General features: G+C 41.5%; 1 protein-coding gene across 2 annotated transcripts in view; it reads right to left on the bottom strand.

Moving 5' to 3' along the window:
• RNASEH2B (ribonuclease H2 subunit B) overlaps positions 1–17285 on the bottom strand; it is a 103584-nt gene extending 86299 nt beyond the window's left edge. The window contains exon 1 of one of the 2 annotated variants that reach the window (XM_070409103.1): positions 16957–17285. In XM_070409103.1, coding sequence (XP_070265204.1) covers positions 16957–17020 — 64 coding nt within the window. In that variant the 5' untranslated portion in view covers positions 17021–17285. The remainder of the gene's footprint in view (positions 1–16956) is intronic. The other variant, XM_070409102.1, reaches the window with a different exon arrangement.
• Between the last annotated feature and the right edge of the window lie 422 nt (positions 17286–17707).

The raw sequence follows: 17707 nt of genomic DNA, 5'->3' as shown, positions 1-17707 counted from the left end.
TAGGTCCAATCCCCCGGGGAGTGGGCCTAAGCTGTCAATCAGACATCCCCCTAGAGCTCCCGGACTATGAGACAGTGCAGGCCGGGCTGAGAAACCCCACCAGTGCACGAATTCCTGTACCGGGCCTCTAGTATAAGAATAAACTTTTGTGCACTCAAAACTGTAAACCTACTTTGCCCCACCCTGTATATTCTGCCCATAAGAAACACACTTTACATATAAAGACACAGTAGATTAAAAGAAAATATAGTATGCTTATCATGCTAACAGTAATTAAAAGAAAAATGAAAAGGCTGTTAATAACAAAGATTATTTCCAGAGATAAAGAAGGTCATTTCATAATGATAGAAGGCTAAAGAAATAATCATAAATTTATGCTCACAACTACAGAGCTTCACTATGTACAAAGTAAAAATTGATAGAACCCTCTGCCCCACCTCTAACCCTTGGCAACCACTAATTTGTTCTTCATTTCTATAATTGTCATCTTGAGAATCCTATATAATAAAAGGCTAATATGCAAAGCAACCAAATGGCAGAACAACCAGTTGCTATGACCCACTGACCACCAGGGGGCAGACGCTCAATGCAGGAGCTGTCCCCTGGCAGTCAGTGCGCTCCCACAGGGGGAGTGCCTCTCAGCCAGAAGCCAGGCTCATGGCTGGCAAGCACAGCGGCATCTCTCCCGCCTCTGCAGCAGTGCTAAGGATGTCCAACTGCTGGCTTAGGCCCACTCCCCACGGCCATCAGTCCCCCAAGGGCTCCTGAACTATGAGAGGGCGCAGGCTGGGCTGAGGGACCCCCCTTCCCAAGTGCACTAATTTTGTGCGCTGGGCCTCTAGTGTTATATAAATGAACCATACAGATTCAGTTTTAAGAATCTTTTAAGACTTTCATTTCTGCAACTTATAAAAATGTAAAGGATAAAGTTTAACTCTTTTAAAAACTTTCCCCTAAAACTAAAACAGGTTCTGATTCTCTCTCCTTTTCCCCCTGGCTGTTTCTCACATTTCCAGAATCACATCCTCATCATTCAAGGCGTAGAAAAGGGGACTTCTCTCTTCTTCAGCAATACACTATTTTATTTTGGTACTACTGTAAGTCTTTTAACTTTAAATTGGTAAATCATTCATTTTTGTTTCCCTTTTTTATTTTGGTAAAAAATTTTAATTTTAGTGATTCTTGCCAGTTCTCCTTCAGCATTCCCATTCCTCCAGAGCTTCAAATAATTAAAATTTATAAATGCCCAAAGTCTAAAAATATTTTTAATAACTACACAAGGAAAGCAGTGTTTTCATTTTTCCCAGGAAGAGCAATAAATCCAGAGGATAAGAGATAGCCTAAAATGTCAAATTCTAATAACTTTAGGATTACTAAGTACAAATAAATATTGACATTAATGTGTTCTGCTGTAAATGCCAGTGTTCTCTGAAATACGCCTAGAGATAATGTTAGTGTAGGTAACACTGAAATGTCTATGTAGTAGGGGGAAAAGTCATCTTTCTCACATTGTGCCGACAAAAGAACGTTGGACTGAATCTTTGAACACAGATTTTCTAGTGAGATACTATACTCAGATTGTTTTTGCCTCTCTTTAACTATAGAATGCATTTCAAAATTACTCTCCTGCCCACTTAATTAATTACTAATTAGAAAATATATATAAGCATAACCAATGGACATAAGACACTGGGGGGTAGGGGAGGCCAGGGGATTGTCAAGGGCGGGGGGGAAAAAGGACACATATGTAATACCCTTTGTAATACTTTAAGAATGAATTAAAAATTATTAAAAAAAAAAAAAAAAGAAAGTGAAAAAACCATCCACAAAAAAAAAAAAAAAAAGAAAAAGAAAAAGAAAATATAGAACTATCCGTTACCCTTGGGGAGCTTTTGGATGGATATTCCATGGTAGAGACAGATATTGAATTAAATAATCACACAAATGTAGTCTGCCAATGTAACAACTGCTATGAAGAAAAAATACATGGAATATGAGACCTTATGACAGAGGATATAATATAGATGAGGAAGTATGGGAAGCCTCCCTATGCCTAGCATTGGTTAAGTTCTTTGCTTTGATGTTAAGGAGTCAAAGGAATTATACATTCGTTTCATTCTTGAGCCAAACCCAGTCCACAGAAGGGTTTTGTTTGATGTGCACATTTTAAAAAATTTGAATTAGGTGCCAATATTTGGAAATCAGTTGGTTTTTACATAAAGTACAGACTGCAAGTATATTTCCCTAAATATGAAACACAATTAGGCAAAGATTTTGCCTTGCACAATCAAAAAACGTGGCAACAAATTCACTTCGTCCAATAATAACTACCACTCTCTAGTTGCACCTAGTCCTATAGCATCTTGTATGCTCAGCTTATGGTTGGATGATTATCAAATGCCATGTCTGTCCTTACCAAACTGCCTCCTCACTTGCTAGCTTCTAGGTACCCACTTGATCATGGTGTATAATCCTTTCTCCATACTCCTGGATTTGGTTTACTAGTTGTGGAAGATATTTGTATCTATGTTCATAAAGGATATTGGTCTGTAGTATTCTTTTTTTTTTAATCATGTCTTTAGGGATGAGGGTAATACTGGACTCATAGAATGAGTTGAGTTTTCTTTTTTTCTTTTTTTAGGAAAATTTGTAGAGGATTGGTAGTAATTTGTTCAATGGTTAGTAGAATTAACCAGTGAAGCTATCTGAGATTGAGTTTTTTCCTATGGAAAGATTTTATTTTATTAATGTAATCTCTTTAATTGTTATAGATCTATTCAGAGTGTCTATTTCTTATTGAGTCAGTTTGGTAGTTTATGCCTTTCTAGGATTTTCTTCACTTCATCAAAGTTATCTGTCATTCATGATTTTAATAATTTGAGTCTTCTCTCTTTTATTTAACAGAAATAAAATGCATTCCATAAATGTGAGCCACATATGTCATTTAAAATTTTCTAGGAGTCACATTACAAATAGGTCAAATAAATTTCAATGCTATATTTCTTAAGCCAATGATATATTTCTTGAGTCTTCTCTCTTTTATTCATGGTCTAAAGATTTATCAATTTTGTTTCAAAAGCGTCAACTTTTGTTTCATTGATATTTCTCTGTCGTTTTACTGTTCTCTACTTTATTTCTGCTTTAATATTTACTTCCTTCCACTTGCTGTGGATTTGGTTTGTTCTTTTTCTAGTTTCTTAAGGTAAAGATTAGGTTATTGATTTGAGATCTTTCTTCTTTTTTTACTATAGGCATGTACAGCTATAAATGTTGTTCTAAACACTGTCTTACCTGTGTCCTTTATGTTTTTGATATGTTTTATTTTCATTCATTTCAAAGTACTTTCTAATTTCTCATGTAGCTTCTTCTTTAATCCATTAGTTATTTAGGAGTGTATTATTTAATTTCCACTTACCTGTGAATTTCCCAAATATCCCTCTATCATTGCCTTCTATTTTTATTTCACTATTATTGAGGTTTGTTTCATGGCCTAAAATATGGTCTGTTCTGGAGAATGTTTCATGTTCACTTGAGAAGAATGTGTAGTCTACTGTTGTTGAATAAAATGTTCTATAGATGTCTCTTAGGTTTCTTTGGTTTAGGCAGTTGGACATCCCCCAAGGTGTCCCAGATTGGAGAGGGTGCAGGCCGGGCTGAGGAACAACCCCCCCCCCACCGCACGAATTCGTGCACCAAGCCACTAGTATATATATAAAAGCCTAAGCAACCGTTTGACCATTCAACCAGTAGCTATGATGCGCACTGACCACCAGGGGGCAGATGCTCCAACTAGTAGGTTAGCTTGCTGCTGGGGTCCGGCCCATTGGGACTGGGTGACATGGGCTGGACACGCCCGGGAGTCCTCCCGCAGTCCCTCCCCGGCCCCAATCAGTGGGGTCCCTTGGCCTGGTCTGCGCCCTCTCGCAGTCCGGGACCCTTTGGGGGACGTCCACAAGCCAGGCTAAGGGACCCCACTGGTGCACAAATCTGTGCACCGGGCCTCTAATATGTTTATAATTGTTATAGCTTTCTAATAAACTGACTTTGTTATCGTTATAAAATCTCTCTTTATGTCCAATAACAATTTTTGTCTTACAGTCTATTTCATCTGATATTAGCCACGATTACTGTTTGCATAGTATATCTTTTTCTACCTGTTTATTTGCAACCTATTTGTGTCTCTGAATCTAAAGTGTTTGTCTTGTGTCATGTTCTCTTCCCCACCATTCTGCCAATTTCTACATTTAATAGGAATGTTTAATGCATTTACATTTTATGTAATTACTGGTAAGGTAGGATTTACACCTGCCATTTAACAATTTGTTTTCTATATTCATATATTTTGTTCCTCTAACCCTTTACTAATGTGTTCTTTTGTATTAAAAAGATAATTTCTAGTGTACCATTTTAACTTCCTTGTTTCTTTTACTATATTTTTGGGAGAGTTATTTTCTTAATGGTTGTCTGGGGAATTACAATTAGCATCTTAACTTACAAGTTAGTTCAGATTAATACTAACTTGAAAATCTCAATAATATATAGACACCTGAAATATATTCCTTTTCTTCCTACCTCTTTGTGCTATTATTATAAATTACATCTTTATATAAGCCCATTAACAGGTTTATTATATTGCCTTATGAAGTTGTATTTTAAATCAGATAGGAGAAAAGAGTTACAAACAAAAATACATTGTACTGCTTTTTATATTTATCTAGGTATTTACCTTTATCGGTGCTCTGCATTCTTCATGTGGCTTAAAATCACATCTAGTGTATTTTCTATCTGAAGGATTCACTTTATGATTTTTATGGGTGGGGTCAGGTCTACTAGTCATGAATGAATTCTCTGTGTTTCTTTATCAAAAACGTCTTTGCTTCTCCATCATTTTGAAGAAGAGTTTTGTCATATACAGAATTCTTTGTTAAGTATGTTTTTCTTTCAGCATCTTGAATAACTTCTGGCCACTATGGTTTTGAATGAGAAGTCAGCTATTCATCTTACTGAGTATCCTTTACTTGATACACCATAATCTATTGCTGCGTTCAAGATTCTCTCCATTGTCTTTTGCTTTTGACAGTTTCAGTATGATGTATGTAGGCATGGATCTCTAGTTTATCCTACTTGGAGTTTGTTGAGCTTCCTGTGTGTAGATTAATATTTGTCATCAAATTTGGGGAGTGTTTGGCTATTAATTCTTCAAATATTCTTTTTGTCCCTTTCTCTGTGTTTTGGGACTCCTGTTATACATGTGCTGGTGTGCTTAATGGGGTAGTACAGGTCTCTGAACTATGTTCACTTTTCTTAATTCTCTCTGTTCCTCAGGCTAGATAATCTCAATTGATCTATCTTCAAGTTTGCTATTTCTTTGCTCTGCTAACTCTTGAGTTAATAGTGGATTTTTCACTTCAGTTATTGTACTTTAACTCCAGAATTTGTATATTCTTTCATCATTTTTTATCTCTATTTACTGATATACTCTATTATGTGAGACCTCATTGTCATACTTTCCTTTCATTCTTTAGACAGGGTTTTTTTTAGTATACCTATAATATCTGATTAAAATCTTTGTTGAATAAGTCCAACATCTGGGTGTCTTCAGGAACAGTTTTATTGACTCTTTTTTCCCCTTGTGTATGAGCCATACTTTCCTGTTTCTTCACATATCTCATACTTTTCTTTTGAATGCTGGACATTTTAGATAGCACAATAATTAATGTAATAATTCTGGATATCAGGCTCCCCTCCCCCAACTCACCAATATTTGTTGTTGCTGCTTATTATCATCATTGCAGTGGCTGCTGTTTGTTTAGTGACCTTCCTGGACTAAACCTATAGTCTCTATTCCCTGTAGTATGCAACCACTGATATCTGGTTAGCTAGATCTGACATAGATCAGACATTTCCTTAAGTGTTTTGAAGCAGTAAGTTCTGCCCCTGTGTTAGGTCATACCTTCAACACTGAATCACTTTAAATTTCTGCCTTAGCTTTAAAAATAATAATAATAATACTTTACTGTTGAGAGTATTACAGATGTCTCCCCTTTTCCTCCTTTTGCCCCCTCCACCCAGTTCCTGCCCCGCCCCAGGTCTTCACTACCTTATTGTGTCCATAGGTAATGCATATATGCATTTAAATTCTTTGGCTAATCTCCTTCCTCCCCCCTTAGCTTTTAATTATTACTTGCCTAGGGCCTCAAAGTCAGTCAGAAATGAGTGATTAGGGTCCTCTCAGGTCTTTCCTGGGCATGCACATAGCCCTGCATAATTCCCTAGGAATATGTCAGAGCTCTTCAAAGCCCCTTATGAGTATTTTATTGCCTTATCTTCCTATTAACTATTGTCCCCTCAGGCCCTGGGGACAGGGCTTTTTCTGCAAAGGAAGTTCTGAGCTCCAAGGAGGGCCAAGTGATAGCAATACCCTGTGATTGGGGCTTTTCCAGTGAGCTGTGAGACAGTCAAATAGGGACATGTACTGAGAATGGGACTTTTTTTGAAGAGTTCCAAGCAAGGCCTGCCCCATCCAGTGGTTGCAAGGCAGCTGGTTTTTACAAGTAGTACCATGTTTACAAAACTGTTGGTTTTCAAGGCTACTGCAGACCTGAGCAGAGGGAGATGGGAATAGTTCAAGTTATATGCCACAAACCCTGCTTAATGAGATTCAGCAGTTTTTCTTGAATAAATATTCCTAAGATTGGAAGCCTTTGGCTAATATCAAGAGTCTGAAAAAGCTGATTTTGGCCATCTTTGTCAATGTTTTCATTACTTTTATGAATTTAACCCTACCAGATTTTGAATGCTTAGTATAAAAAAGAACTCAGATTGCTAAAATACTACTGATAAATTTCTTAGTCTATACCTGGCCTTAGACACACAAAATTACCTGTGATTATAAATTAAAGGCTCTATGAAAAAGCTTTTAATTTTCATTTAAATTTGGGAAATCCTGGGTCATCCCACCAGACTTGAATGTGCTGTCTTTTTTCTAACTTTTATCTGCATTAATTAGGGAAGAAAAAAATCTGCTTTTAGAATAATGAGGAAGAATCAGAAAAGGAAAAGAATGGGAGTGTAGAGGGAAGAGGTCTCCTCTATAAATTTACTTTGAGCTGATGCCTATTTCTTTGATAATATCAGCATAGGAAGTACATAAGATCTAGAGTCAGAGAGATGCATAATCCAAAACAGCTTTTCTCCTTACTCAGCAGATATCCAACCTTTCTGTGCCTCAGTCGTTTCATTTATAAAATCGAAATAACAATAATTATTTTATAGGCTTTTGTTAGGCTCACTTCTAGGAATGTTAATTTCAGTTACAACTATATGCCCTCTCTTCCTAAGATGTTAGCACTGCCATATGGTCTGAGTCATTTTCCTGACTTTGAAGCTCTCAACTTTCTCAAACATGACAAGAGGCAAACCAAGAAAGCTAGAGAAAGGCATACACTAGAATAATAATTCCCAAGTAATAGGTTCTTCTAAGAATATCTTTTTATTCTGAAGCTTTGAAGAAAAAATAAAAACTGGCCTTAATCAAGACCATAGAAGATAAAATCTCCATTCTTCCAGGGCTGTCCCTATCAACAGATCAACAGCCTTGTTTCTAGGAATGCCCTATACCAGGAGTGGAGAACGTCTGAGGGCCATATAAGGCCCACGCAATCATTTGGTCTGTCCCTGCCAAGGCATTAAGGGTGAGTTAATGAGATGTTTGACAATATACAGCAGGCTAATTTTTAAGTTGATTATTTTGTATGGCGCATGAATGACGTTATAAATATCCAAACGGTCCTTGGCAGAAAAAAGGTTTCCCACCCCTGCCCTATACAGTCAGAGAATGAACTGATGAAAAACTTCAGGTTTGCAGCCAACTCAGAGCCACAAAGACCAGCAATATATAGAGATGGCACGAAGGCCTTGAAATATCTGGGAAGCAGGAAAATTCTGAACAGGTAGAAAGGACAGACCTGACTGGAATGTCAATAACAACTGAGGCTGGCTCCACGAAAGGTGTGCCCAGTGCCTGGTCATTGAACAGAGGGAACCCCAGCCCTTTCTGATCTTCCCACCTCTCCAACAGTGGCAACTACCACCTTCCATTCAGCAGAGTGGCCTTCGGCACACAGGAGTTCAGGAGGACACAGAAGAGCCAACAGTCTATGCCACTTAATTCCTATTGAGTGTTGGACAGATTATTTGACTTCTGTGAATCTTGTAGAATGGTCATAATAAAGTTTGCCTTGACTACTTCCCAAGGTCAAATACAATAACTTACACCCACATGCATTGTAAAAGTATAAGAGCTAGAGGATGGGTTTCCTAAAACTTACATAAACCCTGGCTAAATGAAAGGGAGTATAAATTACAACCAAAATAAAATTCTCCCTACAAATAAACCTCTTCCATAACTGTATGTCACCCAAAGAAACCACCAATAACTGAGAAACGCAGAATGCTGGGCTGAAACAGGCCTAGTCATAAGTGGCTCAAGCTTTTGACCAGAGCTCAGTCACACTGGTAACTAACTGAGGACAGTGGCTGTCTGTTGTGCTGTTTTTTCCCACTCTTCCAGGAAAACACTCTCTACTCTTGCATACAGCTCCTTCTGCCCCCTCTAACGCCCTGTGCTTGCAGTGGAGTCTGCTCCTCCCTAGATACAGGTAACAGGGGGTACAGGGTGGGGTTCATGTGATCACAGTAGGGCCATCAGAAGGCTATTTTGAAAAGGTTAAAACTAGAATTAAAAGAGGGGCTGCTTCTCCCAGCAGACACCAGGAGATTTGAAGCTTGGGTGCAGTGTGCAGCCAAGTTTCCATAAATAGAGGAAGTTGGTTTGAGAAGCAGTTAATGCTCAGAGAGGCAAAAACCCTGGACCTTCTGGTGCTGCAACACCTGAGTTCCAGATGTCTCTCCAACACCACCCCAACCCTGCCCGCAACACACATCAGGCTCTTCTAGGAATATGTTGATCCCACTATGGAACTCCTAACAAAGTATTAAGTCAGGTTTTGTAACACAGGACTCACTGGCCACACATTAAAGCAGTGGTTCTCAACCTTCCTAATGCCGCGACCCTTTAATACAGTTCCTCATGCTGTGGTAACCCCAAACCTAAAATTATTTTCGTTGCTACTTCATAACTGTAATTTTGCTACTGTTATGAATCATAATGTAAATATCTGATATGCAGGATGTATTTTCATTGTTACAAATTGAACATAATTAAAGCATAGTGATTAATCACAAAAACAATATGTAATTATATATGTGTTTTCCGATGGTCTTAGATGACCCCTGTGAAAGGGTCGTTCGACCCCCAAAGGGGTCGCGACCCACAGGTTGAGAACCACTGCATTAAAGAAATACTATGCAGACTCATGGTCCATTCAAACTGGCATCCTATTTATTCCAAGGGCTGTTTGCAGGAAGCCATGGTTGTCCTAAATAACTTTAACCTCAAATGCCTTTCAAAACACCCTAGCTTGCCATGTGTCCACTATGGCTCTGTGAATTTATCTTTCCCTGTCTTGCATCTATTTGTATTTTCATTCTCAATCCACTCTTAAAGATAATCCATTCTAAATATGTAGTCTACTCTGTGAAAACAATGCTTATGTGGTATATTTGTTACAATATAAATAAATTCATAATAAGCCTTTTGAATGAAAAAAGTATGACCTACAAATCTCTTTGTCAACTTTGTTCATATGGCTATGTGAGTTTCTATCTTTCCTAAAATTAAGAGAAAAAAAAAATCTCAGTCCTTTACCTCTCCATTAAATCAACTTAAATAACTTTCTCTAATTCCATGATTAAGTATAGCAAATAAAACTATATAGCACTCTGGTGAAACTCCAATATCCCTGAGAATTTTATTGAGTGTTAATAGTAAGAAGTAGAAAGAGTAAATAGTGAAACAGAGGCAGAAATACAAAAATCAGAAAACAATTTAAGAACACGTAATTCATTCTGTGATACATACAACATAAAAAGACTGGAAAAATATATTTCCAAATTGTTATTTCTAGGTGGTAAAATGATGGACAAATTCTTTCCTTCTTTATATTTTTTTGCATTACTAAAATTTATTTACGGAGTATTGCTATTCTGATAAAAATTTTACTAAAAATATATGGGAGAAAAATGTGTAAATGAAGAGATAACTAGTCAAAACTGAGCAACTGATGATGGCGGAGCCTCACCAAATGTTGTTGGGACTTTAGGCCCCTGCAGGGAAATCAGCTCTGGCCAGACAGACCTCAGCCAGCTGGGCCCTCCTTGTTTCAGAGGCAGATAACAAAACAGGCACCAGAACATGCAGATCTGACCCTTTTACCAGGCAGAATGGGCTACTTTCGCAGACAGAATACCTAGAAAAGAAAGTCACTTTTAAAGATATTTTAAAATCAAATACAAAGGATCTCTGAACAAAAAGGCTGAAAGTCCTAAGTAGCATGCTCTAGTTTCAGAGGCACTGAGCAACTTTGGGTTCTGAAGCTTAAGGCCAAGGCTCCACCACTAAGAAGCTAAAAGTGGCTACTCAGGGAGAATGGACCTGGATTCTCCCCAACCACTGGCATGTATTGGGCATTCAATACATATTTATACAAAAATGGTACAGTGAACTGAATAATCACAAGGAAATGTGTAGGTGACTGCAGAGGTACCATTAACTTGCACACTAACAGGAAAGGCCAAGAGGGAAGGCTTCCTGGAGGAGGTGACATTTGCATTTGTTTACCAGTAAAGGATAAACAGGCATTTGGCAGGTAGAAAACACGGAAGAGAGCTGGCAGGTAGGGGTCCAAGCAGACACAAAGTCAAGGGTATTAAAAGAAAAAGAAGTTGGATTGGGGCAAAGGGATTATCTTCAAAGGAAATAAAGTTGAAGCGAGCCTTGAAGAAAGAGTAGAATTTGGATAGAAGTGAAAGAAGAAAAAGGACAGTGTAGCAAAGAACACTGCAGGAAGAAATGAAATGTGAGGCATTTATTCTTTCAATAAATGTTTATTAAATGCCTACTCTGTCCCAGACCCCAGGCTAAGAATCTGGGGTGCAAAAAAGAGCTTCTGTGTAACTCAAACCAACAGACAGCAAACCCATGAGACTGGTACTGCTCTCCCCAATGTAGAGATGAGGAAATTGAGGCTTAACACTGAGAACACAATTTCTCCAAGAACATAAAGCTAATCAATAGCAAAATCTAGTTTTAGGTGTGTGTTTTTATAGTCAGGCTTTAAAGAACACTGGTGAGTTGTTTGTTTCTTATCATAGTTAAAACTGAAGATATGGGGAAAACCCATGTAGCTCCTATTCTGCTTTTCAAATAAAAAATTACGAATGTTGCTTACTTTCCTTTTATGATTTCTCTTCTGCCCTGGAGGATAAACATGCGGGACTCACAAGTTCTTATAAAACGTACTTGGTCATTGGAACAATTACTAGCAGGGCAAGATCATTCTCCGGAAACAGCCTAATTACACCAGCTGGCAAATATTTAAGTCCATCCACTTCAGAACGTGCTCAAATAGCAAGGGGAGCAGATCCAGTGGCCATCTGAGAAAGGTCAGTCTGGTTCCCACCAAAAAACTTTTCATAAAGGCAAAGCCAGACTCAGTCTTTGCGCGGAAAATATTACACATGCCCCATGCTAGAAAACTCAGAGACCCCCACTGCTGAAGGCCTACAGACCACTGTTCAGTAAATGTCATATTTTCCCAGAAGCTGAGCTTAATTATTCAGAGGTTTTCTAAAATCAGCACTTGAACTGGCTAGACCTCCCCATGCCTCCCTGATCCCCTCTTCCCACCTCCCCGCAAGGCTAGCCAAACTAAGTGCAGGTTCCTCTCATGTGAATAAGCTCTTCTGAAAGTAAGGAAGCTTTCAGCCCACAAGGTATATTTCTAAACACAAACAGACATACCGGTGCATGCAAACAGTTTGACAAAGAACAAAAAAACCTGCTTAAATATTCTTTCTGAGATTAACCATGTGCACTTAAGGAGAAAAAATGAGTTTTTTGTGTTTTGTTCATTTGTTTTAGGGTCACTGAAAACTCATTTAGGTGTATAGTAATTATTCTTTCAACACATATTTTTACTTTTTTTCATATAAGAGGTGTTCTTGGGGGCTTATTACAAAGCTACACGCCCTAGCTGGGTTGATTGGTGGTTAGAGCATCAATCAGCCTGCAGACTGAAGGGTCAAGGGTTCGATTCCCAGTCAAGGGCATGTTGCAAGTTCAATCCCTGATTGGAGCACATGTGGGAGACTACCAATCCATGTGTCTTTTTCATATCTATGTTCCTCTCTCTCTCTCTCTCTCTCTCTCTTTCTTTCTCATTCTCTCTCTCTCTCTCTCTCTCTCCCCCCCCCCCCCTTTTCCCTCCTTTCCACTCTCTCTAAAACTCAATGGAAAAATATCCTTTGGTGAGGATTTAAAAAAACACACAAACTACAAGACTCTAATCCAGCCGTGGGCAAACTACGGCCCGCGGGCCGGATCCGGCCCGTTTGAAATGAATAAAACTAAAAAAAAAAAAGACCGTACCCTTGCCGAACCGGTTTGGCTCAGTGGATAGAGCGTCGGCCTGCGGACTCAAGGGTCCCAGGTTCGATTCCGGTCAAGGGCATGTACCTTGGTTGCGGGCGCATCCCCAGTGGGGGGCGTGCGGGAGGCAGCTGATCGATCTCTTTCATTGATGTTTCTAGCTCTCTGTCCCTCTTCCTTCTTCTCTGTAAAAAATCAATAAAATATATTTAAAAAAAAAAAAAAAAAAGACCGTACCCTTTTATGTAATGATGTTTACTTTGAATTTATATTAGTTCACACAAACACTCCATCCATGCTTTTGTTCCGGCCCTCCGGTCCAGTTTAAGAACCCATTGTGGCCCTCGAGTCAAAAAGTTTGCCCACCCCTGCTCTAATCAGTAATAACACTGATATGAATTTTCTCCATCATTAAACAGGAAAATGAGTTTTTTCTTTTAAAGTTTATTTCTCTTTCATTTTAAAATTAAGAACATAGTTCTAAAGTTTGCATTCACACTATGCTTTCAAATCTATCTTTGCATTCCATTTGGAGAGGCTTATCATTATTTGTGATTGTTGTGGTGCCTCACATGAAAGATTTCTTACTATATTCGGAGTGTCTAAGGTTGGCAGGCAAGCCTGGAATTCTTATCTCCCAAAGTCTATCTTCTACCACCCCACCTCCCACCACCCCCCAAAAAAACTGGCATTACTTATGATGGCTGTGGGGAAATAAATAATACAACCCTTCCTAAAGTACTTTTTAACAAGTATATGCATGAAATACAGTTAAGGGGAATTACTTTATTGCAAAACTTGTCTATGGTTGAAGTCCAGTTTAATCAGAGGGCTGATTAAAGGACCTTTTCAGCTTAAGTATACCCGAAGGAGTTTCTTAACTGGTCCTGAGATCATTTCTGTCCTTGCTTTCCCCCCTCACATTAGGGTTCCCCAATGCTTTACCATTTCCTTGGAGATGGCTAAGTAACAGGGTTCAGCCACATTAACAATAAGCGCAGTCTTCTATCCTACACTTAGTGAATCTGTTCCCGGCTGGCCTTTTACACTAGAGTCCACTCAAACTTAATAGAACTGACAAGCATACAAAACTTGGACTCGCCGAAACTGGTTTGGCTCAGTGAATAGAGCGTCGGCCTGCAGATTGAAAGGTCCCAGGTTCGATTCCGGTCAAGGGCATGTACCTTGGTTGCGGGCACATCCCCAGTAGGAGGTGTGCAGGAGGCGGCTGATCAATGTTTCTCTCTCATCGATGTTTCTAACTCTCTATCCCTCTCCCTTCCTCTCTGTAAAAAATCAATAAAATATATTTAAAAAAAAAAAAACTTGGACTCAAGAGAAATATTTAAAATATGACTTAAACATTTACTTTTAGGGTGGCAAAGAGGGAATGGAAACTTCTACCATATTCCAAAAAGTAGAGATGTTAACAATCTCTCATAGTAACTGAAACTGCAAATACGTAGACTAGTATTCCCAGGCCATGTTTGAGAAATGTTTAAGACCGTCCTAAACTACAAGACATGCTTACTCTGCTGAAAAGGAAGGCAGTTCAGTCTTCACCAGCCTATGAAAATCGAGACTCCAAGTCTGTTTGCTTCACAAGTATCCCTTTATCCCTTCTAAGTCCCAGCTTTTTTTGGGGGGTGGGGGGGGATAGGGGGGGAAATAATGTACTTCTTCAGGAAAATGAGAGGCAAAGAGACCTAAATAGTACTTTTAAATTTACCCTCCAAGATGTAACACAACACTATGGTAGGCAACTCGATAAGTAAAGTAAATTAAATGTTGGGGGAAAAAGAGTCATCTCAAGGTTTCGGTGCCTGTACATTTGTCTCATGGATAAATCTCTAAAGTTTTGTTGGCCTGATGATTAATTTGCTCACTTTTCTGTATGAAGAGTAAGCGCTTCAAATCCTTCTGCCACAAGTTTTCCAAAACTGAGCACAGACTGCTTCCATCAAATACTTTTGAAAAATTAATTACAATCTTCGTTTCTTTTACGAAGGGCCCAACTTTACTGTAGCTATGGTGCTCACTCAGCCAAGGGTACAGTCTCCTCCTTTCAAATGCATAACTTACTAGAGCTGATTTCCTAACAAATACCAGTACATGTCATACTCTGTGCTTACATGCACTCCCCTGACCATGCACATTCTGGCCCACTCCAAAGAGAGAGAAACCTCAAGATGGCTATTCCTATCTCCCAATCCAGCTCTCAAGGGCTGGTCTCACTGCAGTGGTTCTTTGTGTGGTCCCAGGCCAGCAGAATCAGCATCACTTGGGAACTTGTTAGACATGCACATTGTCAGGCCCATTCCACACCCACTGAATTAGGAACTCGAGGTGGGGATCAGCTCACCTGGTGACAGATACCCTCAAGTCTGAGAAGCACTGCTGCACTGCAGTAATTATCAAGCACCAGTGTTTGTACCCTCAGAGCCTGCAGGTGGCACTAAAGGCCGGCCAGAAGAATTACATGAGCAGGAAGCTGAAGTTGTATTACAAAACCTGCTGGTCTGACAGTTCCTTCTATCTGTTCCTGAACAGCTGCCTCCAGCTCCTCCAGTGAGTCATAGCACATCTCAGTTTTGAACAGGAACAGGTCTGAAATAATTCTCACAGCACCAGCAGTAGACATAGTAAACCTGCAATTTTATGGGATGCAATCAATACTTAATTTTTCTGAAGGTCTTGTGTTTAATATAATGAAGATACAAACAGACTTTAAGAATGAATGTCAATACTGATTGAACAGAACAAAATAAGAAACTTACATTATCCTCAGCCACTGTGTGTCTCTGCATAAAAATAATGCATTTGATTTGAAAGAATAGAGTCCCTACCCTTAAAATCTCATTGAATTGATTTAACAAAAGTGAGAAGATGATTTTTTCTAACGTAAAGCATGAGTATAGGTAGCCCTTTATTAGATTCTGTCAAAACCTGAATTTTGCATTACCTGTTTTACTACACAAGCATCTCTAGTGAGGATGTGGAGCAACAGGAACTCTCACACACTGCTGGTCGTAATGGAAATCCGTACAACCACTTTGGAAAACTGTTCAGCAGCATCCACTAAAACTGAACATACAAATACCTAGGACCAGCAATTCCACTCCCAGGTATTGCACCCTACAGAAACAAATTCCTCTGTCTATCCTAGAAGTGTAATTCATAATAGTTACCAACTGGAAATCCAAATGTCCATCCACAGTAGAGATAAATATTATGGATATTTATGCAATAAAATATACACAGAAATAACACAAATCAACCAACAAACTGCTACACCCAATATGGATGAATCTTACAGGCATAATTCTGAGTGAAAGAAGCACAGTGGAGCACACACTGACCTCAACAAGTGAAATGAATCTCTGGTGACAGCAGAGAGGTTACTGGGGTGTCTACCAACAGGCATGAGGAGCTTGAATAAGTTCTACATCATGACCTGGAGGATGGTTACAGGGGTGTATACATATGAAAACCTCACTGAGTTGCACACTTAAATATGTAGATTTTACTGTATGCTATACCTCTTTATAAAGGTTTAAAAGGTTAGACACACAAAAATACTGACATGTGACACTTTTCAATATCCACCATAAAACCTACATAACTGGACAACTATATCGTCATTAGCAAATACTTTAGCATTTGCTGAGCTAAAACTCAAACACAAACAACGTATTTCCCTTATTTTCTATGTTATGCCATCATATCAATGTATTCTACAAAAGTGCCAAACTTTCCTGGCTTTCCCTTCTTGTCCCAAACTCCTTTTATTCTGCCATTTCACGGGGCCCATCACCTGTGGACCTGGCCACCACGCCAAGCCCCCGCAGGCCTGGCTGGCTGACGGTCAGGGCAGGGCGAGGGCGGGGCCGAAGACCTGCCGCCAGCACTCCCGCCCTCGCCTCCCCACCTGCATCTCCCCACCCTGGTCCTGCCCGACCGCCATCCAGGGTTTGTCCCGGGACGGGGCCAACGCAGGCCTCCTGGACCCTAGCTTCCGACCCAGGAGGAGCCCGGGGGCACCAACTTACACCCCGAGGGCAAGACACCCCCGGCGCCGCCCGCTCCCTAAGGCCCGGCGATGCGCAGAGAGTGCGAGCGGGGCCGGGGGGGGGGGGGGGGGGGGGGGGGGGGGGGGCAGGGGCCGCTTGGCGCTTCCGGCGGTGGTTTGGGAACCCGAGCTGGCTGTACTGTGACCAATACGAGGGACGATGTGCTTCGGGAGACCGTCGGGTCTGGCCCGGGGCCCGGGGACGCGGCGCGGGCCGTGGGTCCCGCGGGGGGGCGGGCGCGGGGGCGGCGGGGCGCCTTCCGGCGGGACGCTCCGCGCTCCGGGCCGGGCCGCGGGGCTGCAGGCCGAGGGCTGGCGCCCGGGGCGGCCTGGTTACCTGGAAGCAGGAACACGTGCTGCCGGGCGCGGGCGCCGTCCCCGCAGTCCTCGCGGCGCGCCATGCAGCCGGCCTTCTCCGCCGAGCGCGGCGCTGCGGGCCGGCGGGAGCGGCGGGAAATGGCGGGAGAGGGCTTGTTCCGGTGGCGCGGCGCCGAGGGCCCAGCGGGGCCCCTGAGGCGGCCCGCGGGGCGAGTTTGGTTTCGTTTCCGGTACTTCCGCTGTCACGTTAACTTTTTAAACTTAGCGCCAGGCGGAGGCGGAGGCGGGGGCGGCCTGAGCACCGGCGCCTCGCCGCCCGCCCGCGGGGATGAGGCCGCGGCCGCTCCCCCGTCCCGGCCCCGCCCGTGGAAGGTGCCCCGTTTAGGCGCTGGGGACGCTGCGCGCCGGCGGCCGCTCCGGGACAGGACGCGGGGGCGGGCGGGGCGGCCAGGGAGGGGACCGGGGCCCCCACGGGAGACGTCCGCCGCCCCGGGGGCCCGGGGCCGGAGCTCTGGCCGACCCCTGGCCCGGGGGAAGCGCGGGGAGCAGGTCCGTGCCAGTGACACCCGCTGCCACGTCGGAATCCTCTCCCTCTGAGCTGTCAGTGTATCTTGACCAGCAGTTGCGTTCTGCGCAGGAATTAATGTCAGAATAGTGTGCGCTCTGTGAATCATAACGCATGCAACGAGTCCCCAAGTTGGCCGAGGCCTCATCACTAAAACGAGGGTTCCCGAGGTGATGCTTGGTGTACATGGTTTTAAAAAAGATAT

Source organism: Myotis yumanensis, unplaced genomic scaffold (genome assembly GCF_028538775.1).
Source record: "Myotis yumanensis isolate MYYU_CA2020_CCGP unplaced genomic scaffold, mMyoYum1.0.hap1 SCAF_3, whole genome shotgun sequence".
Taxonomy (NCBI): domain Eukaryota; kingdom Metazoa; phylum Chordata; class Mammalia; order Chiroptera; family Vespertilionidae; genus Myotis; species Myotis yumanensis.
This window is presented reverse-complemented; position numbering and strand designations above follow the sequence as displayed.